This window comes from Leucoraja erinacea, chromosome 2, assembly GCF_028641065.1.
Source record: "Leucoraja erinacea ecotype New England chromosome 2, Leri_hhj_1, whole genome shotgun sequence".
In the NCBI taxonomy this organism is placed as follows: Eukaryota; Metazoa; Chordata; class Chondrichthyes; order Rajiformes; family Rajidae; genus Leucoraja; species Leucoraja erinaceus.
The window spans coordinates 19,364,531-19,388,988 of record NC_073378.1 but is presented as its reverse complement, the minus strand read 5'-3'; the positions used below and the strand labels follow the sequence as shown (position 1 = coordinate 19,388,988).

General features: G+C 42.0%; 1 protein-coding gene and 1 pseudogene across 2 annotated transcripts in view; both read left to right on the top strand.

Moving 5' to 3' along the window:
• LOC129707398 (sickle tail protein homolog) overlaps positions 1-24,458 on the top strand; it is a 304,688-nt gene that overhangs the window by 92,464 nt on the left and 187,766 nt on the right. Inside the window, exon 1 of one of the 2 annotated variants that reach the window (XM_055652404.1) lies at positions 1,641-3,591. The exons of the other annotated variant lie outside the window; for it this stretch is intronic. Coding sequence (XP_055508379.1) covers positions 3,381-3,591 — 211 coding nt within the window. The 5' untranslated portion in view covers positions 1,641-3,380. Of the gene's footprint in view, positions 1-1,640; positions 3,592-24,458 lie in introns of those variants that run through there. 2 annotated transcript variants of the gene reach the window in all.
• LOC129693318 (U2 spliceosomal RNA) lies at positions 9,819-9,986 on the top strand (annotated as a pseudogene).

Here is a 24,458-nt window from a genome sequence, read left to right as displayed (position 1 = left end):
GGGAAAAAATTTAATAGGAATCTGAGGGGTAACTTTTTCACACAAAAAGTGGCAGATGCATTGAACAAGCTGCCAGAGGAGGTAATTGACAATAGACAATAGGTGCAGGAGTAGGCCATTTGGCCCTTCAAGCCAGCACCGCCATTCAATGTTTTAGATTGGTTACTTCATACTAGCCAAATATGGTGCTTGTTCGTAGTGACTCCGCCTAGTATGTGCTTTATATTATCAAGAGCTTGCTTACGCTAGTTAGTATGAGTAGCTGCTAGGAAATGTAATGTCCTGCAGATCCTTGTTGTAAGTAGATTTAGTAAACATGTGTTGTATCTTATATAACCATATAACAATACAGCACGGAAACAGGCCATCTTGGCCCTTCAAGTCCGTGCCAAACACTTATTTTCCCCTAGTCCCATCTACCTGCACTCAGTCCATAACCCTCCATTCCTTTCCCATCCATATAACTATTCAATTCATTTTAAAATGATAAAATCAAACCTGCCTCCACCACTTCCACTGGAAGCTCATTCCACACAACTTGCCACTCTCTGAGTAAAGAAGTTCTGGTGTTGGAGAACCCATGTTGTCACAGTCAATTCAAAACATAGAAACAACACTAGAGATCAGGTTCAAACCTGGAGATTGCTGGAAATGACCTCAGCACTATGTGCTGCACCCAGTGGCGGACTGGGTCTAAAAATATTGGTTGCCAGGAGACAAAGGGGGCCCACTTCATCAGGGGCCCACTTGATATAGGGGGCCCACTTCGTCAGGGGCCCACTTGATATAGGGGGCCCACTTCGTCAGGGGCCCACTTGCCATCGGGCAAGCTGACACCCTGGCCAGTCCGCCACTGGCTGCACCACTCTATTGCCCTATTGGCCAGAATAATCCAAAACAAAATTATATGCTTATTAAGAATGCACACCTGAATTCATACCAAGATTTAACTCTAACCAGTCACTGTAAACCAAATTAGTTTCAACATCTTCATGCAACAACAATTGTTTAAGTATTATAGATCAACCTCTAAATGCTGGAGTAACTCAGCAGGACAGGAAGCATCTCTGGATGGAAGGAGTGTGAACTGTAGTGTCAAGACCCTTCTTCAGATTGAAGCATCAGGGGAGAGGGAGTTACAGAGATAAGGAAGTGTAAGAGATTAAAAGAGATAACGAACAAGGAAAATGTAGAATAGACCATTGTTAGCGAGTAGAATGTGACAAAGCAAACCGATACAATGTAATCAGAGGAACAGTCAGACTGGTCGGAGAAGGGGGAGTGATGGAGAGAGGAAGATTAAGGGATACTTGAAGTTAGAGAAGTCAATATTCATACCACTGGGGTGTAAGCTGTCCAAGCGAAATATGAGGTGCTGGCGATATGTAAGAGTCCGCACTTGCTAAACACTTTTCCCTTTCTTGTCCCCACCCACCCCCATCCCCGATCAGTCTGAAGAAGGGTTTCGGCCCGAAACGTTGCCTATTTCCTTCGCTCCATAGATGCTGCTGCACCCGCTGAGTTTCTCGTGCTTTTCTGTTTAATCTCTGTTTGCTTGTTGTGACCTTCTCTGAGCTAACAATGTTATATTCTACATTCTCCTTGATCTTCATCTCTTTTGATCTCTAACACTTCCTTATCTCTGGAACTCCCTCTCCCCTGATTCTCAGTCTGAAGAAGGGGCTCGACCCATATCCCCTTGTACCTTTCCTATCCATGTACCTGTCCAAATGTCTTTTTAAAAGTTGTTATTGTACATAGCACACCTACCCTCTCTGGCAGCTCGTTCCATATACCCAACACACTCTCTGTGTTAAAAGTTTACCATTGGGTTCCTATTAAATATTTCCGCTTGCAGCTTAAACCCGTACCCTCTAGCTCTTGATTCTCCGATCCCTGGAGGAAGACTGTGTGTTTACCGTATCTATTTCCTTCATGATTTTCCGCACCTCTATATGATCACCTCTCGGCATCCTGCCCCCCATTGAATAAAGTCCTCATCAAACACGTTAAAGCTGTGTTCCTTCTGGTCACTAACATTGGTACATTTTTCTTGCTATGCTGAGCATTTGTCTTAAACCCAAGCACTATGATTTGATGCGCATTTAAAATATGCACAGAATACTTTTTGGTTTTCTTCCTTTGCCATTGAACACCCCATCCGTTACCTCCAACGCCCCAAATCTACATCTACATCGAGACCCTTCTTCAGACTGATCCAGTCTAGATGCCACTTTGAGGATGACAAACTGCAAACAAGAAATGTTGATCCAAAGAACATTATGAAGCAACTGACCTTATCATTGCAGCTGCCTTTGACTATTTTCTAATTTATCAAATGTTGGCAATTTGCATGCATTACAAATTGAATCGTATGAAAAATATGCGCTTGCAACTTAGTAATTTTTAAAAACATTACTTTTGAATCTTTGGCACCCCTTGTATCAAAACCTTGTTTTTTGGATTTTGGTGAGCAGTTTAATTATTAGTAAACACAAATTGAATCGTATGAAAAATATGCGCTTGCAACTTAGTAATTTTTAAAAACATTACTTTTGAATCTTTGGCACCCCTTGTATCAAAACCTTGCTTTTTGGATTTTGGTGAGCAGTTTAATTATTAGTACATGATACTTATTTCTGATCGATTTTGCATTATGTCACAGGTAATTAACAAAATGCTAGCATGGCCAATAGACCAATTTGGATTTTTTGCCATTTAAACATCCCATTCACATTTGTTTGTAATAAATCCTCATTGCAAACCTGAAATTGTCAACCGGATTGCATCCAGTAACATTTTATATAACCATAGCTGTGGGCAGCTTAATGTTGACAGAAGCAAGTATTTGATAATTATAGGGTAAAACCTGTTGAATGTTGTTGAGTGCAGAAACAGGAGATGTTAAAAAAACAACTTTGTAGTTGATTTGTGACTGCCGGACTGTTGCAATAAATGATGATTCATTGCTTTCTGTCTTCACATCTGGTTTATTTTTTCCTGTCATACCTGAGAGGCCAGAGAAGGTGAAATTCCTGGTATGCTTTGGTGCTGTTCAGTGTCTAGTCTCTGCTTGTTTCGGGGTTTAATAATATCTGACAGAGCATCTGTTCCCAGTACGCAGTGAGACCCACCAGCAGCAGACCAGTCATAGACTTCATCCCCAACACATCCACATTCCACAGGTCTGATAAACTGTCTGTGAAATCACACAGTGCCTTTTTGTTTCTACCTACTGTTGCACTAAATTCAGTTCAGTTGAACCATGCACTCTGCACTGATCATGTGCATTTAGCATATGCCTGCAGGACGGCTTTGTTTTGGTTGTAGAGTTTGTAGAGTACAGAGAATATTGCAGCAGAAAGGAAAAGAACTGAAAAATGTCCAAGCCTTCGCGACTGGCCAGACCTTCATCAGTCAGTGCAGCTTCTAAGCTCTGTGCAGCAAGGAAAGATGTTTCCAGCCACAAATCAAAGACCAATAGCTTGGGTCAAAAGCTTCAGAGGACTGGAAGTGAGGGGACCCTGAGTAAAACACAACCCGTGCAAGTGACGCCACTAATTGCGCAAAAGAAGAGTTGCGCCTCAAAAGGTATAATAGTTGAATGGAAAATAATGTATGTGCATTTGTGTCCAAAATTGCATTTTGACGTTGTTGGAACTAAAATTCAGAAACTTTGTAATACATTGGAGGAATTTTATAGAAATGAATGTGTGGTTTGACATATTGACTGTACTAGTCCGCTGAACTGATCGGAATTATTGGTGAGCGATTTATAGATGGGAACTGATTTTATTGAATGGATAGATGGATGTTCATGTTAAAAATGTATTTGGGTGTCTTGTTGATCTTTATTGGTATGACTGTATGGCAAAACATACTTTGCTAATTAAGTACTATTATGATTATGATAGTTAAAATGTAATGAAGAGTAACAGAGAAGCCGAAACAATTTGGGGTGTCACAATTGTAAAACATAGGAGGCTAGTAAACCTGGTGTGGCCTGGAAAATCTTAAATGTTGCAGGGTGTTTGGTCGGGGTGGGGGATGGTAAAAAAATAGATTTTTCCTGTGCATATTTAGCATGTGAGTGTCAGCAAGCGCGTGAATCTCACTCTTTAAACAACTGTTTGCTCAGTCTGTATGACTTTTTAATCATTCTAGATTTGGACTGCTCACTGTGGAATTGAATGCTTTTCGTATAGTTGCCCCTGACTCTTGTCAATCACTTTAAATCTGTGCTCTTTGTATCGTAGACTTACGACCAATGCAAATAATTTCAGTCTAAACTCTCTGAGTTTGAACACATCTGACAAATTATCTTGCAATCCCAGTTGATTAATTTTACTCCTGGAACTGAAATCTCTCTGTTCTGAGACCTTTCGTGAACACTACTACACAACCTCTTTAGTCCTCCAGTTCTGGGCCAACCACATGGCGATTTATCTATTTTCCCCATCACTTAATCAGATTCCATTCTCCCCCACTATCCTCCATGAATTATTGCTCTAAATCCTAACCTTGCTTTTCTACTCTTCCCTTTACACCCCTCCCAACCCCCACCTCCCACTTATCTTCTCTCTCTCTCCACCAATTAATCTTCTCAGTCTTCTGCTTTTCTCTCTGACCTTCTAAATTCCTTCAGATAATGAATAGGGTTGGTGATTAAAGAAAAAGAGGATTTAACTTTAAATTTAAGCAGTGATGGAGATGAATCAGCTGATGAATCGGGGTTCAATGATACAGGACTGGTTATCAAGAGGTATTGATTGTGAAAGGAATTATTACACTTCACTCAAAGTATTTAAAGTATTGGGATACCATTTTCTAGATTTTTCAAGAGCACTAGGCTATAATATCTCGACTGTCATTTGGGGAGATATCCTGCTGTCTATATGTGTCCGGTCATTGTGATCCTGCTCTTTTTCTGATGTGGTTGTTTCTTTTGCCATTCACGTGTCAAACTGCTGTAAAAATTAACATTATATACCTGCAGCTTTCCAACAATCCTTTGGTTCAAGAAGAGCAACGACTTATTGTTGGCTCGGATAATAGGACTCTTCAAGTAAAAAATCACGATAGTGATAGGGTTGAAACGTTTCTCCTTAGTACCAGTTTTGCATCAAATGAAGTTGCATCAAATAAGCAGTAGGTTTCCCGTGGCAGCTCTGAGCACAAGTATGGTTCCTTACTATTGGATGCCTTTACAGTCCTTTTTGTAAGTTAAGCTGCATCACAACCAAATCAATGTGTGCAGCCTTACTGATTTTGTAATAATCAGTATCTTTACATTTGATTCTCAAAGCATATTTTTTTCATTTTGTTACGTGCCTGTAGATCTTCTGTAGCTTTGCTTGCAGAGTGTCAAATGAAGTGAAGTTTTATCTACTTGTAATACTATTACAAAGGTAGAGATGTGTTTACCTTAGCTTTGGCCCTTTCATGCCACTGTGTCAGATTACTGTAATGGAAAACCGAATGCAAGCCTGAGGTCAATTTCAGTTCGCGAGAGGACTTTTGCGGATTGGAATGTGCTTTAGAATTTTGGCTGATATGAGATTACCACCTTCATTTCTCCTCTACTTATGCAACATGTTTTATTTAAATGAATGCTACAACTTTATTAGCTGTCGGGACGTAAGAATTCCTCTAATTGATAACACCCACATGAAATTCAGGAAATCTACCCAGAATTTAACATCCTTTTAAAATTAACAGGCATGAAAATGCGAATGGAAAGTTTGCATTTCAGCATAGTTTAATATTGCAATAAATAAGGGAGCAATTTGCCAGAGCGCTGAAAGAAAAAAACACTCTATTAACATTAGCTTTTTTTTCATCATCTGAAAAATATTCAACATGTGTAAGCATGTACAGGCAGTGTCTCAAATCTATGAATGACTGTTCCACTGATACCATAACCTTATCCTGTGTTTGGAAATAGTTCATTTAGATCAACAGTTAGATATTCTTGCCATCCTGTGTGACAATTACTGCCAAGTATGCACTTGAAGTGCTTCTACTAACAAAGGCTGAGCATGTGTTAATAATGCTGCTCCCAGAGGTGGGGGTGGTGACTATTTTGAGAGTGTGTGCTGCCCTCTGGCATTTGTATTTGCATCCTAAGAATGAAAATTGGTAATCAGTTCTGCAAACACTAGCCCTATTACCAATCTCATCAGGAAAGGCTCAATCTTTCTATCATTCCATGTTATCACCAGTCCAGTTGTGCGCCATTGATATATTTTATTGCTTTAAGGTCTTGATTTAAGGTCTCGGGAACAGCTTCATTCCCAGAGCTATAGCGGCTCTGAACTGGCCCTGCCGAGTGCCCCCCACCCCCATGGACTGTCTCCCTCGGATGGTCACGTCGCACAGACACATCTGCACTTTAGTCTGTTTTGGCTGTTTTACTGTTTTAATGTTCTTTTTACAAACCATGTTTCTCGGGTATCTAAATCTAAATGTTATTAGTTATTTAAGTTATGACATCGGATGGAAGCTGCATACCAAATCTTGTTGCACTTGTGTGCAATGACAATAAAAGATATTATTATTATTATTCCATTGCCCTTTAATTCATTGGGGTAGAGGTTTATTCTCAGACACTTGCACTATATGCATGCTGTACACTCCAACTGGCTCCCAGGGAACTGAATTTCCAAACTGGAATAAATTGCACAACCACCATTATATTGCTCACTACGCACAAAGCGAAAGATTAAACCTCTAACCTCGCGTAGAAACAGAACTGCAGATGTTGGTTAATACACAAAAGGGCACAAAGTGCTGGGGTAATTTAGCAGGTCAGGGAGAACACGAATAGGTAACGTTTCGGGTCGAGACCTTCTCGAATAGTCTTGACCCGAAACGATGCCCATCCATCTCCAGAGATGCTGCTGGACACGTGGAGTTACTCCAAACAATTTGTATCCTCTAAACTTGTCTGCTGCAAATACCAACCCACAAATCTGAATTCTGTCTCCACTGGCCAATGCACATAGTTGGCTCTTTACAGTGCATTCACAAAGTATTCAGACCCCATCACTTTTTCCACATTTTGTAACATTACAGCCTTATTCTAAAAAGGAATACATTCATTTATTGTATCATCAATCTACACAAAATACCCTCCGAAGATGCGAAAAAAGATGTTTAGAAATTTTTGCAAAGTAATTAAAAAGAAAGAACTGAAATATCACATTTACATAAATATTCAGACCCTTTGCTCTGACACTCAAAATTGAGCTTGGGTTCATCCTGTTTCCATTGATTATCCTCGAGATGTATCTACAACTTGATTGGAGTCCACCAGTGGTAAATTAAACTAATTGGACATAATTTGGAAAGGCACATACCTGTCTCAATGAGGTCCCACAGCTATGAAGATGAAGGAATTGACATAGACCTCCGAGACAGGATTGTGTTGAGACACCGATCTGGGGAAGGGTATAAAACAATTTCTGCAGCATTGCAGGTCCAGAAGAGCACAGTGGCCTCTGTCATTCACAAATGGAAGAACTTTGGAACCTCCAGGATTCTTCATAGGCTGCCTGGCCAAACTGAGCAATCGGGGGAGAAGGGCCTTGGTCAGGGAGATGACCAAGAACCCGATGGTCACTCTGACAGAGCTCCAGTGGAGATAGGAGAACCTTCCAGAAGGACAACTACATCTGCAGCACTTCACCAATCAGGCCTTTATGGTAGAGTGGCCAGGCGGAAGCCACTCCTCAGAAAAAGGCACATGACAGCCCGCTTGGAGTTTGCCAAAAGGGTTGTTTTCTCTGGTCTGATGAAACCAAGATTGAACTCTTTGGCCCGAATGCCAAGTGTCACGTCTGGAGGAAACCAGGCACTGCTCATCACCTGGCCAATACCATACCTACGGTGAAGCATAGTGGTGGCAGCATCATGCTGTGGGGATGTTTTTCAGCGGCAGGAACTGGGAGACTAGTCAGAATCGATGGAAAGATGAACGGAGCAAAGTACAGAGAGATCCTTGATGAAAACCTGCTCCAGGGCATTCTGGACCTCAGACTGGGTGGAGGTTCACCTTCCAACAGGACAACGACCCCAAGCACACAGCCAAGACAACGCAGGAGTAACTTAGTCTGTGAATGTCCTTGAGTGGCCCAACTAGAGCCTGGACTTGGACCCGATCAAACATCTCTGGAGGGACCTGAAAATAGCTGTGCATCGACACTCCCCATCCAACCTGACAGAGCTTGAGAGGATCTGCAGAGAAGAATGGGAGAAATTACCCAAATTCAGGTGTGCCAAGCTTGGAGCGACCTGCCAAAGGTGCCTCAAGAAAGTACTGAGTAAAGGGTCTGATTACTTATGTAATTGTGGTATTTCAGTTATTTATTTTGCAAAAATTTCTAAACACCTGTTTTTGTTTTTTTTTATTATGGGATATTGTGTGTAATGATAAAAAAAAAAACCCTGAATTTAATCCATTTTAGAATTAGGCGGTAACATAACAAAATGTGGAAAAAGTGACGGGGTCAGAAATCATTCTGAATGCATTGTATGTATCTGGTATATAGAGCTAAAGGTGGGGGAAACGTGTTTGGGCTCTTAGATCATTGGATGCCAGCATGTGGCGGCTCTTTTGTGTTCTGTGTATGTAAAAACAAAGAATTTTACTTCGGAGTCACGTGAGTGACTTCGTGAAGAACCCCGCTTCCACGCATGCGTGCCATATCGCTACACGCATTGCAACGAGTCACACAGGGGGGAACGGCGTTCCCCAAGCGGGAGAATTTGAAAGTCGGGAACAGCAGGTAAGAGACTCTGCGTTTTCCCTCTTTTATTACTTACTTTTAGGTGGCTGCGGAAAGCCGGCGGGGAGACCCGTGGAGGGCGAGCAGCCGGCAGCAGCAACAGCACGAGTTTCCCTGGAGGGGAACAACCTGTGCCCGACTTTGCTCCCGCACCGGCAAAATTCACCTCTCGGCCGGGCGGGAAGCAAAGTAAAGAGGTCCCGTATGCCAGTCTCAAGCGAGACTGACTTGGGACCAGTCGCTAGCAGCCAGCGCAGGGGCTGCGGGACAGACAGCACGGACCAGCGGTACCGGGGCTCGAAACGCTCAGCGAGTGCAGCGGCACTTATGGAGTCGGAACGGGACGTTGGGGATGAAAACCTTCTTCAAAAAGTAGGCACCGGGATAGGAACAGCCGGGTTTTACCGGCTGCGGAACTGCCGCGAAGGACCAGGCCCGTGAACACCGGGGTTTGGTCCGAGCGGTTCCAACCCGCAACGGAGCGAACGACGGTCACCAGCGGGAGAAGGAAAGTCGGGAACAGCAGGTAAGAGACCCTGCGTTTCCTTCAACTTACCTTCTAGGTGCAGACATGGACCGGGTCCATGTAAGCTGCAGAAGGCCGGCGGGAGAACCGCGGAGGAGCGGCAGCAGCAGCGGCAGCGGCAGCAGCAGCAGCAGCAGCAGTGGCAGCCGGCAGCTGCAGGAGCACGGGCAGCTGCAGGAGTGCAGGAGTACGGGCAGCTGCAGGAGTACGGGCAGCAGCAGTGGCAGCCGGCAGCTGCAGGAGCACTGACAGCTGCAGGAGCGCAGGTTGCGGCAGGAGCTGGCAACGGCAGGAGCTGGCAACGGCAGGAGCTGGCAACGGCAGGAGCAGCATGGGCACATCGATTCCCGGAGGAGGAAAACACCTGTGCCCAACTTCGCTCCAGCACGGTGAGAAAATTCATTTTTCAGCAGCAAAGGACTTGGCAGTTGACTGGCTGCAATCTACTACAAGGGACCAGTATGTGAGTACCAGGGTCGGTCCCAGCGGGGGTTTTAGTTACAATGATCGCTTCTAGGCCTTTTGGCTAAGACCAAGTGTAGTATCTGTTCTTATCAGTTTAATATCTGATACGTCCCTTATCTAGGGACCATATATTAAATAAAATCTATAATAGCTGTTATCATCAGTTTTAATGTCTTATATGTTCCTTAGCTAAGGACCATATAAGTAGGAGTGCCCAGAATTGAGGGCATTAGAGTGGGGTTGACCGGCTGCAACGACCGCAAGGGACCAGTACCGTCAGTACGGGGGTGGGTCCCACGGGTCTAAGATAAAGGAGCAGCCAGGAGCGCTGAGAGCGTTGGAGCCGGGTTAAAGGAATAGATGGAATCAGCTGTGCCAGTTATCCTCCACACCGGCCATATCCACTCCACGGAAGGAAGGACAAGCTGGAGAAGGAGGACCGTGGAACGGGGGCAGCCAGCAGCAGCCAGCGGCACTTGGATCAACCGTAGTGGGATCAGCGGTGCCCGATGTCGGCCCCGCACCGGCCAGCTCCATGCGGCCGAGCGGTAGGCTAGACACAAATCAAACAAAGTAGTGGACTGAGAAGGGTCCGACTTTGCATAAAACCGCCGGCAACCAGTGCCCGAGAGGGCAGGAGCGGGAAGAAGCGGTGTATGGAGCCTTGCTCCAACGTGATAACCCACAGCAGTACCTCTTTGAGGGCTGCACAATGCTTCTACCCCATCAGAGGGGAGCACTGTGGGTCAGTTCTGGGTTGACTTGCAAGAGGGGTCCGCAGAACAAAAGACAAGTGGGCAGCAGTTAAGCCCCACATGGGTACCCCGTGCGGGACCCTAGAGATCTCTAACTCTATAAAAAAGAGTAGGCAGGACCCTGATGGGCCAGAGCCTGGTAATACAGCATCCCATGATCCTAACACAGCAGGGACTCTGCTGGACATGGTGGCTGATTACTTTAACCAAGTCAAACATGGGTAGACTTGGATCCAGGATGGCAATAGTATTACTATATGTCTGGCCACAAACGCCAACAGGGAAAAAATTTACAGACACTGGCCAGACATCTGCCACCTGGCAACGGTGAGGCATTACAGGTGCCCAGTGTAAACCAATGCATTTGGCAGCATATGGGGACGAACATCAGGAACCAGGACCTCAAGATCCAGAGAACCTTAAAGGGATTGACGGAAGGCATCATAGAATACACTCGCACCCTGGACTAAATGTAGGTAACCAAAGACCATCTAGACGCACTAGCTCTGTTTAGTAATATGCAATATGATCTGAACTACACATGGAAGGCGGCCATTCAGCCAGCACTGGGACCCCAAAAAATGCTACCATTTGCAAACAAAGAACCGTGAGTGGACAAAGCCAAGACACTGGGGCTCATCAAGGCCAGCGCAAGGGCCTATTTTGGAGCATGATACCGGCCACAGGCAACGCCATAAATAATGTGGCTCATACCAGTGGCAGTGCTAGAAATCAATAACCTGCAGGATCCTTTTTTAGGGTATGGCCAGGGTGGCCACCCTGGAAGATGCGGGAACCTCAACCTCCCACACAACCCCGAACAAGAGATATCAAACCAGAACCTCCTTTGTCAAAAAACCAAGGAAATAACACAACCACTGGTAACCATGGAGGTAGGTGGGTGGGGTTTTCTTCTGTTTAAAATAGGGACCTATGATGGTAGGGGAGGTTACAACACTACAGTTATGTATGGTATATAATCACTACAGATTCATATAATCTCAGCAGTATTCAGGGTTATCTGATAGGATTTACTCATTCCAATAACCACAGTACAACATACACCAGAAGGGCATTTTGTCCTTACATAAACCAAACAATCTAAAACCCACATGGTCTACAAAATTGTACACAAAAGATGTGATTGAGCATACTTTTCATGGAACATTAGAATTGTATCAAACATATTTATTAAAAATAAATAGAGTAGGGTTGCGGGATTATCATTGATTTTAACCCTAAACACATTTGTTCTAGATATTCATTTTAAGATGGATACTCTTTTTTCTTGATAAGACTTGGTGTCAGCTGCGGGTTTTCTATATGGCAGGCATTGACTCAAAAGAGGAACTTTGGCAATAGAGCTTACAATAGGGGCAATCATTAGCTCCAATATTATTTACTAAAATTCTAAAACCAGCTTGGCATTGTTATGTAACAAAGCCATAGGGTGATGTTTTTTCCCCCGTTCGGCCCCATCAATGGGGTACTAGGGATAATTCAACTACACTCGGCATCTGGAATTCTCAGAGTTCCGACTGACCTTCTAAATCATGGTATTCGGTCATACAGGGGATGGTTTAGAACCATGTTCCCTATTGAACATAGCCAAAAAATTATTAATTTTCCAGTGACTGGAGGCTGTCATCCATGCCATAAGACTATGGATTATGGATTTATAGAGGCTAAAGACCCACTGCACGGCATTGGGCTGTCAGACAGGACGATGAATCTCATCTCATCTGCACTAAGACTGTCAACACGGAAGCAGTACCTTTGGACATCAAGAAATGGGGCATATACTGCTTGGACAACAACCTCGACCAAAAGGCCAAGAACATCCTGGCCGTATCGGAATTTTTACAAGCCTCCATTATGATAATCGATGGAGCTACAGTGCCATCAATAGTGCCACAAGTGCACTCTCCAATTACCTATCACAAGGAACGGAGCGGCACGCGGTGGGAACGCACCCCTGGTAAGAAAACCAGGTACTCCGAAATCTGGGACGTGGGTGTCGTTTCTCAACATGCTGAGGAGCTTGTAGCTCATAACAGCGTTGTCACTTCAGTAACAGACCAGGAAGATGGTTATGCTCATGGTGTTATTTACCACACAACAAGTCCAGCCATTAAGCAAACTGAGCCTGGACTCCCTGATCATCTCACCGAGAAACTGGTGTTGTCATACAGGATTTAATAAAAGAAAACAGATCGGGTTTCCTCAGGTCAAGTGTTTGAATTTATGGTACACCCATATGGCAAACGACGGTGTATAGCAAGACACATCTAACAATATATGGAATATACTAAGAACATTCGAGGTCAGAAAATGGAGTTGTTTATCTCTTAAAAGAAACCGCATGAAAGGGTCACGACTCAAACTATATTAGGTGGCTCAAATAGGTCCTAAAAATGACACTAATGTTTTAACTCTCATTCCACCAGGGCTGCAGCAACATCCGCAGCAAAAATTTGTACAGGTACCCACAGACCAAATCCTCAGAATGGCAGGATGGTCATTCAAAAAGGGGTTTTCCACAGGTTTTTATAATAAACCAGTTAAATTTTGGAGCCATCATTTGTATTAAGAAGACATTTTATGTCCAACAAAATAATTGGCCGAAAGGTTACAGGGCTATGATTCTCAAATTTAAAAAAAAAAAAAAAAAAAAAAAAAAAATGTTATATAATTTTTTCATTATACCACACAACTCTTTGTATAATTGTGTTTTAAAATTACTAATTATGCTCTCTCCCAATACCCAAGGCAGTTGTGAAGCATGGACTCGTTCCACGGCATGAGGTCACAGAGCTTTGAAATCTTCACGAAGTCACTCACGTGACTCCGAAGTAAAATAGTAAGATTAAACGAGAACTTACCAGTTTGAAGTTTGATCTGTATTTTATGAGGAGTTACGATGAGGGATTTCGTGCCCTCCGCTCCCACCCTCTTATGATCATATCAAAAACTGGTATCTCTTTGATAATCTTACTATGTTAGATCATTATAGGTTCCTGTGACCTCACACCGCTGCTTTGAAGTATGACACGCATGCGTGGAAGCGGGGTTCTTCACGAAATCCCTCATCGTAACTCCTCATAAAATACAGATCAAACTTCAAACTGGTAAGTTCTCGTTTAATCTTACTATTTCACTGTACCTTCACAGTACATGTGACACAGTATCTATCTATCCTATTTTGCATGCACATTACAATACACCAAGACAGTTCTGTTGAATATTTTGTGATGCTGTTGTGCGGCAACACAACAAGTTTAAAGCTTGAGATTTGCGAACTGCCTCTGTGCTGTGGGCAGTCTCAAGCTATCCAAAGAGCTTTGTTACCACACTTATTAAGAATCTTAACGTGCTTTTTAAAAGGATCATGCATAATCCTTAATGTAGGAAAATAATTCATCTTTAAGTAATTAAATTAGTTTATTAATCACAATGAAGAGTTATATTTCTATTATTGTGAATGGTATTGGCCCAAGCAAACACATACAAAGATAGGAGGGGAATTTTAAAAAAGTAATGCGCGGAGTCGGCGGAGAGTGTCTGAGGTGTTTTGAACATAGGTAGGAAGGGATTTGACCAAGGGGGATAGTATGGAGTCAAGGTTTGTGGAGATGACTTCGGTGGGGCACGAACAGGCAGAGACAATGGGTCTCCAGGAGAGAGTCGGGTTTGTGGATTTTGGGGAGAAGGTTAAAACGGGCCGTGCGGGGCTAGGGAACGATGAGGTTGGAGGCTCGGTCGGGCAGGGCGTGGGAATTGAAGAAGGGTTTCGGCCCGAAACGTTACCTATTTCCTTCGCTCCATAGATGCTGTTGCACCCACTGAGTTTCTCCAGCATTTTTGTGTACATACTAAGACAAGATTGAATTAGTATTTAGTGCAGCTTATCGTACTAGAGTGCCACTGTCATATTTGTTGCGCAGAAATGTTTGCGATGCCTCCTCTTGGACATCACGTTCACACATTGGAAATAATAACTGAATTGATATTTTGAATTGATTCTTGCAGCATCAGAATAAATTTGAGCGGTGAAATGATGGGACTTACTGGAATAATTAAACTTAATTGATACTGTACCAATTAAATTGTCTTCAGTCAACCTGCTTTTGATGTTGCTAAAACCGCTAACCAGGTGGAGTCACAAATAAAGGATTACTTTTTAATCCAATCTCATGTCGAACTGCAGTGTCTTGCAAAGATACTCTCGTCTACTATCTTTGGTTTCTTGTTGGCATGGTTACAGATATTGGTTAGAATTGGAGATTTTGATAAGATTGTTAATGTGTGAAAGGCATTAAAATGATTAAATTCTAGCCGGTACAGGTACAGAATATTCAGATAATGCTGAAATAGATACATAGAAAATAGGTGCAGGATTAGGCCATTCGGCCCTTCGAGCCTGCACCGCCATTCAATATGATCATGGCTGATCATCCAACTCAGTATCCCGTACCTGCCTTCTCTCCATACCCCCTGACCCCTTTAGCCACAAGGGCCACATCTAACTTAAATATAGCCAATGAACTGGCCTCAACTGCCTTCTGTGGCAGAGAATTCCACAGATTCACCACTCTCTGTGTGAAAAATGTTTTTCTCATCTCGGTCCTAAAAGATTTCCCCCTTATCCTTAAACTGTGACCCTTTGTTCTGGACTTCCCCAACAACGGGAACAATCGTCCTGCATCTAGCTTGTCCAACCCCTTAAGAAATTTGTAAGTTTTTCTATAAGATTCCCCCTCAATTTTATAAATTCTAGCGAGCACAAACCGAGTCTACCCAGTCTTTCTTCATATGAAAGTCCTGTAATCCCAGGAATCAGTCTGGTGAACCTTCTCTGTACTCCCTCTATGGCAAGAATGTCTTTCCTCAGATTAGGAGACCAGAAATGTACGCAATACTCCAGGTGTGGTCTCACCAAGACCCTGTACAACTGCAGTAGACCTCCCTGCTCCTATACTCAATATTTTTTTTGCTATGAATGCTAACATACCATTCGCTTTCTTCAATGCCTGTAGAAAATAATGCGCTGGAAAGATAAAGGTGGAAATGTGAAGACAACAAACAATCAAAAAGACAAATATTCCCTTTGGGACAGGCTTGCAGTACAGCCGTAAAGAGATGTTGTGACAGGTCTGGTCGCCACACTATCAGAAAAGACTACACTGCAGCACAGCTGGTAAAGCTGTCACCTCACAGCGCCAGAGATCTCGGTTCGATCCTGACCACGGCTGCTGGCTGTGTGGAATTTACAAGTGGGTGGGTTTTAGTCGGGTTCACCGGTCTTGTACTTATCCCAAAGACACGTGGGTTAGTAGGTTAATTGGGTTCTGTAAATTGGCCCTAATGTGTAGGGAGTGGATGAGAAAGTGGGATAACATAGAACTAGTGTGAAACAGGTAATCGATGATCGATGTGAACTCTGTGGGCTGAAACATTGAAACATAGAAGCATAGAAAATAGGTGCAGGAGTAGGCCATGCGGCCCTTCGAGCCTGCACCGCCATTCAATATGATCATGGCTGATCATCCAACTCGGAAACGCCTGTTTCCATGCTGTCTCTCTCTAATTTAAACTAACAGAGAGAATGCAATGTAGGATCACCAAATTGATTCCTTGGGTGGGGTGATGTGGTTGTGGTATGAGAAGTGATGAACATTAGCATATGATTAGTGTAAATGGGTGGCACAGTGGTGCAACGATGAAGTTGCTGCCTTACAACACCAGAGACCCAGGTTCGATCCTGACTGCGGGAGCTGTCTGTACGGAGTTTGTACGTTCTCCCTGTTGCTGCGTGGGTGCTCTCCGGGTGCTCTGGTTTCCTCTTAAGTTAATTGGCTTTGGTGGATTGTCCTTGGTGTGGAGGATAGAGCTGGTTTATGGGTGATCGCTGGTCAGGGTCGGCACAGTGGGCCGAAAGACCTGTTTCCACGCTGCATCTCTAAACTAACCTAAACTAAAGCAAGAGATTTTAATTTCCCTTATATTTACTGGGTCTCCCATAGTGCAAACGGGTTGTTAAGTATGTGCAATAGTATGTATTCCTTAATTAGTTCTTAATTAATTCCTTAATTCCATAACAAGTATGTATTCCTTAATATATAGAGGACTTTGACAGAGAGGGCTCAACAATGGATCTCCTTTTGGGGGAATGAGGTAGGGCAACAGTGGAATGAAGTATCCACTGTTGTTTGTTTTATACATTAGAAGAGCTCCGACCACTGGCATAGAGAGGCCGCGGTCTCCGGTAAGAAAGTGGCCGATTCGGGCACTCCAAGCCGCGGAGTTTGTTCCATCCGTCCCGACGTCGGAGCTTCGATCATCCTGACGAGAGGGCTTGTACATCGGGCCGTCCGTAGTGGCGACTGCAGGGGGTCGAGGCCCCAAACACGGGTGAACAAAAGGAGGAAGACTGACTGAACTTTCATCACAATGATCACCGTGGTGGATGTTTATGTTAAGTTCTATTGTTCTTTTTAATTGTGTTGTATTCTTTTAATTGTATGGCTGCATGGTAACTCAAATATCACTTATCAATTCAAATTGGTAAAATATTTTGAATTTCAGAAAAAAAGAACAAATACCCTTGCATTTTAGTATCTACAGCCAAGGCATTTTGCCAAAACAATTTGAGCACTGTGATCGGTTCACAGACTGGAAGTTTTCACCAAGAACAATACACTGAGAACAATCTGCACAATGGAAATTTGGGCTTGTGTGAAATTTACATCAACTGTTGCAGTATTGGAAAGCAGAATGACTTGATGGCAAAACTATGAATCATTGGCCAGCGTTTGTTATGACAGTAAATTATTCCATCATGCACAAGAATTTACCTTATGGAGTAATATGTTTAACCAAGTATTACTGATGAAGAATAGGGTGAATGTAAAACATATATTTCAGCAAATTGGAGTGTCTAAGTCGGTTGAAGTGTGTTCAGTGAATTACAATGATCAGCTGCTTATACTAATTGACTAACATTGATGGAAAAGATTGGCTAAGAGAAATGAAGCTGAATTGGAAAGGGATGTTTAGCATGGATGCTTCAAAACCACAGAGGCATATTATTGGGAAAGTATGGGGAAGTAATTCAAAATTCTTACACTTGTTACAGTAGTCAAATTATTAACAAAGCATGTGTAAATTAATTTACTGAAAGTCTTAACCTTTCTCATAAGTATTGAAAAGCTATATTTGAAAAAATAATTATTGTGAAGACAAGCCAGAATAAGTGGACAGTACCTGGTGTGTTGCGGAAGATATAAAAACCAGAATAGATCATTTGGCCTCTTATACCTGCTCTGTCATTCAATAATATCATGATCAATCTTTTGCTTGGCATCAATTTCCTGAAGAAACCCCATTTCTCTTGATTCCCTTGATTACCTAAAATGTATAAATCCATAATTATCTGTTTCTACAGGTCTATCTAACCTGTTGACCTTTTCTTGATTTTTTTTTCTTTGCTTTTTATATCATGTAGGCTCAGTTTATCCTCTGTGTAAGAAACTTAATATGCTGGTAACTGCTCCCTTTGAACCATTTTCGACTTGCTCTAACCTAGATATTCCTTTTGTTCTTTGCACCTCATAGATACATAGACAATAGGTGAGCCAGCACTGCCATTCAAAGTGATCATGGCTGATCATCCACAATCAGTACCCCATTCCTGCCTTCTCCCCATATCCCTTGATTCCGCTTGCCCTAAGAGCTCTATCAAACTCTCTTTTGAATGCATCCAGTGAATTGATCTCCACTGCCTTCTGAGGCAGAGAATTCCACTAATTCACAACTCTCTGTGTGATGAAGTTTTTTCTCATCTCAGTCCTAAATGGTCTACCCTTTATTCTTAAACTGTGACCCCTGGTTTTGGACTCCCCCAAAATCGGGAACGTTTTTTCTGCATATAGCGAGTCCAATCCCTTAATTTTATATGTTTCTATAAGATCCTCTCATCCTTCTAAATTCCAGTGAATACAAGCTCCATACAAAAAACTAAATGACTTGTACATGGTTTCTTGAAATGGATTGAAGTAAAACAGTAAAACATAGAAACATAGAAAATAGGTGCAGGAGTAGGCCATTCAGCCCTTCGAGCCTGCACCGCCATTCAATATGATCATGGCTGATCATCCAACTCAGTATCCTGTACCTGCTTTCTCTCCATACCCCCTGATCATTTTAGCCACAAGGGCCACATCTAACTCCCTCTTAAATATAGCCAATGAACTGGCCCCAACTACATTATGTGGCAGAGAATTGTGTTTACTTATTTGAGTCAAGCAACATCATACTACAGCTTGGCATTTAACACTATCATTTTCTCCAAACTCATCACCAAGTTCCAATATCTGAGCTTCTGTACTTCCCTTGTCAACTGGATCCTTGACTTCCCAATTGGCAGACTTCAATCAGTGCAGATCAGTAACGACATCCCCTCCTAATAGCCCTTCAACACATGTACCTTGAGGCTGTATGCTTAACTCCCTGCTCTACGTCTTTAAAACCGCAGGATGTGAAACACTTATTAAAATTCCCTTTCAAAATTGCAACTGAAAAATTCAAGTATTTGGGTATTCAAATTACGAGAAGGCACAAATCATTATTTAGCGCCAATTTTCTGCCACTATTAAATAAACTGAATGAAATGATTAAATTTTGGAAAATGCTCCCGCTCTCATTGATAGGTAGAATTAACGCTATAAAAATGACTTTCTTACCACAATTAATATATTTGTTTCAAGCGATCCCAATATATATTCAAAAATATTTTTTCAAAAAACTAGATTCTAATATCACTAATTTTATTTGGGATTATAGAGCACACAGAATTCAACGAAAGCATTTGTGTAAACCTAAAGAAGTTGGGGGTTTATCATTACCTAACTTTACATATTACTACTGGGCAGTGCATATTAAGAACATAATGTACTGGTTGGATAGTTCCACTCAGCAGTTGGAGTGGATAAGAATGGAGAAAGAGGAGTGTTTCCCGTACGATATAGGAACGATCTTGTTCTCATCGATAAAATTGAATAGTATATATAAGAACCCAATTATTCACAATACAATAAGAATTTGGAAACAAATAAAATTATCCTTGAAATTAAATAATCTATCCGTATTAACCCCACTATTGAACAATCCTGCATTCAAACCATCTCTTATCGCCAAAACATATAAACAATGGGATAGACTGGGGATTAGGAAAGTAGGAGATATGTATGAATTGGGCAAATTGTTATCATTTCAACAATTAAAATCAAAATTTAAACTGAATGATAATCAATATTTTAAATACATACAGGTATGTGACTTTATGAAGAAATATACACATAGATTTTAAACTATATTTTTAGACCCTTTAGAAGAAGCAATGAATATTAAAGCTGATTCACAAAAACTAATATACTTTTATAATAATATATTAAATAGAGAATAACCCTCGACAGAGGCACTAAGAGAAGATTGGGAACATGAACTAATGATAAAGATCCCGAAAGATAGATGGGAAAAGTATCTGATGAACACACATAATTGTTTCTTTAATGCAAGACATAATTTAATTATTCAAAAACAAGATTGAATAAATTCTACCCAAACGTCTCTCCCAGATGCGATAAATGTTTGTTTCAAAACGCTAATATAACGTAGGATGTACAAAGTTGAATAAATTTTGGAGCGATATATTTGATATATTTACAAAGCTTTTCAAGTCAAGAATAGAACCTAATACGGAATGGATTATATTTGGAATAATAGTAGAAGATATCAATTTAAATAAAGACCAAAAAGTATTTTTTAATTATGGGTTAATAATTGGAAAGAAATTGATACTTAAATTTTGGAAAAATACAGCTATACCAACTATTAAAATGTGGATTAGGAATATGATGGACATAGCACACCTTGAAGAAATGAGACTCCGACTAATAGATAAATATGACCAATTCTTAACGAGTTGGTCTCCTTTCATCGACTTTTTGGAATCATGTGATGCAGCAGTACCGTAAAGATTACTGATTACAGGTCAGGCCGTGGATAGATTTACATCTCCGAATAAAGATTTGAAAATGTATTTTTTAAGGGTCTTTCTCTCCTATTTCTACTTTCTACTCTTCTTTTCTTATATACACACTTCACGTTTTTCTATTTTCTACTATCTATTTTTCCTCTTTCGTCTTTTTTTTTCCTGTCTATCTTACTTACTTCTCAAAAACATAAAACTAGAGGTTGTACATAGAATGTATTACGTTATGATATAGTTGGCACCTAAAATTAGGTACCACTGTATTGTTTTGTATTGTATTAACTTCTAATAAAATAAATAAATAAATAAATAAATAAAAGAAAACTCCCTGCTCTACCCTCTTTGCATCCACGAGTGGGCAGCCAAGTACAACTCCAATGCTGTCTTTAAATTCACTGATGACACCTCTGTTATTGGTAGAATCACTGGTGATGGTGAGTCAGCATACTCAGAGGCACAACATCTGGTTGAGTGGTGTTGTAATAACCACTTGCTCAATGTGAACAAAACAAAGGAACTATTCGCAGACTTTGTTGGGAGATCACTTGCCAATTTACACTGGTGGGTTGGTGGTAAAGAGAGTTCGTAGCTTCAAATTCCTGGGCATTTAAACCTTGGATGACCTGACCTCGGTCAAGCACATCGCTGTGATCACGAAGAGGGTGAGTTAGCACCTCTACTGCCTTCTGGTTTAAAGAAACTAGACATGCCACCAAATACATCCTAAGATGCCCAGTGTAAAGTATCCTGACTGGTTGTTTTACGGCCTGGTGTTGCAATTCAAATGCACAGGAAGGCAAGAGGCTGCAGAGAATGATGGACCCATCCCTGTCCATCAGAGGCACAGCCCTCCTCTCCATCAATAGTATCTATGGGAGGCACTGCATCAAGAAGGCAGCATGTACCATCAAGGATCCCAACCTTCCAAACCATGCCCTCCTCCCATTGCTACCTTTGGGCAGGGGGCCAAGGGTCCCCACACCACCTGGTTCACGAAAGGTTGAATTCCTACTAGCACCAGTTTCTTGAAACAACCTGAACAACCCTAATCCTGCTTCAGTTATGGAACACAATGGACCACCTCTTGCACTTATTTTATAATTGTATTTTTTGCACTAGACTTTGTTCTTTGCACAGTCATTATCACTCTTATGTAATTCATGTATGATTTGTTTCCTGTTGTCTCAGTCTGTGTGCCTGCGATGCTGTTGCAAGCAAGATTTTCAGTGGAACTGTAGCTCACTGTATTTGTGCATAAAACAATAAACTTGACTTGATTTGACATGCTCTGAGTAATTGGAGAGAATGGAATAAATTAGATTTACCCGTAGATCTTCATGTTTCTTCATGATTCATCATGTTTCTGATTATACTGCATCTCGGGTAAGAAAGACATATTACATGTATAATAAAATAAAAATCTGAGATGAAGTAAGCCCTATGGCTAAAGGAATACATCTGAATATCATTCTTCCCCATCAACAACCATCAAAGTTGTTTCCTTTAGAATCCGAAAGACATATTAAGCCTTTTAATTTTTCTGTCTATTCTTTTCTGCTTTGTTTGGTAATGACTATTTGCAAAAAGGTTGGAAATTTAAAAGCAATTCTTGGAGCAGTTGTTTCATTATTTATGTAAATGATAAAATCAATTTTTCATTCGTGTTTTGTAAGCTTGTACAATATAAATATATTTGTACCGATTATATACATTGTGTAATGTAAGAATTGTTGAGCTCCACTGATGCATTTTGCATTGTATCAGTGCAAGCGTGTTTTGGTCAGGAAAATGACACTACATTTGGGAGCATGGTTCAGTGCAAAGTTCTACTGTATTTATTTTTCTTTAAGTGACTGAGCTTTATTTCTCTGGACAATATAGTAAGTGAATCTGTACGTGTAGGTGTGATTACAAGATAACAGATGTTACATACTATAGCACAAAACTGAGAATTCCAACCTAAAAACACCATCATTGTACAATGTAATTGTGGCTCTTTTAGTAATACAGTGCCTGCCATAATGTTTGGGACAAAGACCCATCATTTATTTATTTGCCTCTGTATTCCACAATTTGAGATTTGTAATAGAAAAAAATCCGTGGTTAAAATCTGCACATTGTCAGATTTTAATAAAGACCATTTTTATACATTTTGGTTTCACCATGTAGAAATACAGCTGTGTTTATACATAGTTCCCCCATTTCAGGGCACCATAATGTTTGGGACACGTGGCTTGACAGGTGTTTGTAATTGCTCAGTTGTGTAATAAATGCCTCCTTAATGCAGGTACAAGAGAGCTCTCAGCACTGTCTTTCCTCCACTCTTTCCATCGCCTTTGGGAACTTTTATTGCTGTTTATCAACACGAGGACTAAAGTTGTGCCAATGAATGTCAAAGAAGCTGTTATGAGTCTGAGAAACACGAATAAAATTATTGGAGACATCAGCCAAACCTTAGGCTTATCATAATAAACTGTTTGGAACATTATTTAGAAGAACGAGCACTGGTGAGCTTACTGCTTACGAAGGAACTGCAGATGCTGGAAAATTGAAGGTAGACAAAAACGCTGGAGAAACTCAGCCGGTGAGGCAGCATCTAAGGAGCGAAGGAAATAGGCAACCCGCAGAGTTTCTCCAGCATTTTTGTCTATCGCTAGTGAGCTTACTAATCACAAAGGGATTGACAGGCCAAGGAAGACCTCCACAGCTGATGACAGAAGAATTCTCTATTTTACTTCGGAGTCACGTGAGTGACTACGTGAAGAACCCCGCCAGGACGCATGCGTGCCATATCGCTACACGCATTGCAATGAGTCACAGTTGTTCCCCTTAGCGGCAGAATTTGAAAGCCGGGAACAGCAGGTAAGGAGACTCTGCGTTCTTTCCACTTACTTCACAGGTGGAGGCATGGACAGATCCACGATACACAAGAAGGCTGCGAAAAAGCTGGCGGGGGAGAACCGCGGAGTTGCGGGCAGCCAGCAGCAGCCAACGGCACGCCAATCTCCCGTAATGGGAACAGCTGTACCCGACTTCGCCCCCGCACCGGCCACGGCCGGGCGGTAAAGCGAAGCAAAAAACTAACAGAGTCGTTGACTCCGATGAGTCCGACTCTGAACTGCCGTGAGCGGCCAGTGCCCGTGAGCATTGGGGCCGGTTGGAACGGCTTCAGGAGCAGCCACGAGCGGCCAGTGCCCGTGAGCATTGGAGCCGGTTGGAGCGGCTGTTGGAGCAAATACTCCAAAGTGGGCCACAGTGGGCAGCTAGTAAATCCTACAACAGTACCTCTTGTAGGGCTGTACAATGTTTCTCCCTCATCAGAGGGGAGTATGGGGGGTCAATTCTGGGTTGACCCTGAAGAGGGGTGTGCAGAACATACCCCTAGTGTGCATGGGGTGCAAGAAAACATATTGGCATGGTGTCCCAGTTCATTCAACCCAACTACAGATCCAAACTGGCCAAAACCTGGAGCCTAAAATAGCTGTAAGTATCGACTACATGTCATTCAATCAGCTACCAGGACAGGCATTATTGGACACCACAGCAAGACACTTACCACCAGGGAACTGCAAATCACTGAATGTTCCCAGTGTCAACCAGTGTATTTGGAAACATGTCGGAGCATCAATCAGAGCCAGGGACTGAAACTACAGAACGTTCTGAAAGTCCTAACAGCGGGAATTACGGCTTTTGCCCGCACATTAAACAAACAAGACATGACACAAGATCACCAGGATGCACTGACTTTATTTGCAACTCCAATACGAGTTAAATAGTATTAGGAAGAGTGCCATCCAACCGGTTTTTAGACCCCAAATTTGCAGGCCTGTGCAAACCTGGAAACTCCAAACCACCAATATTACTATTTGGAGGTG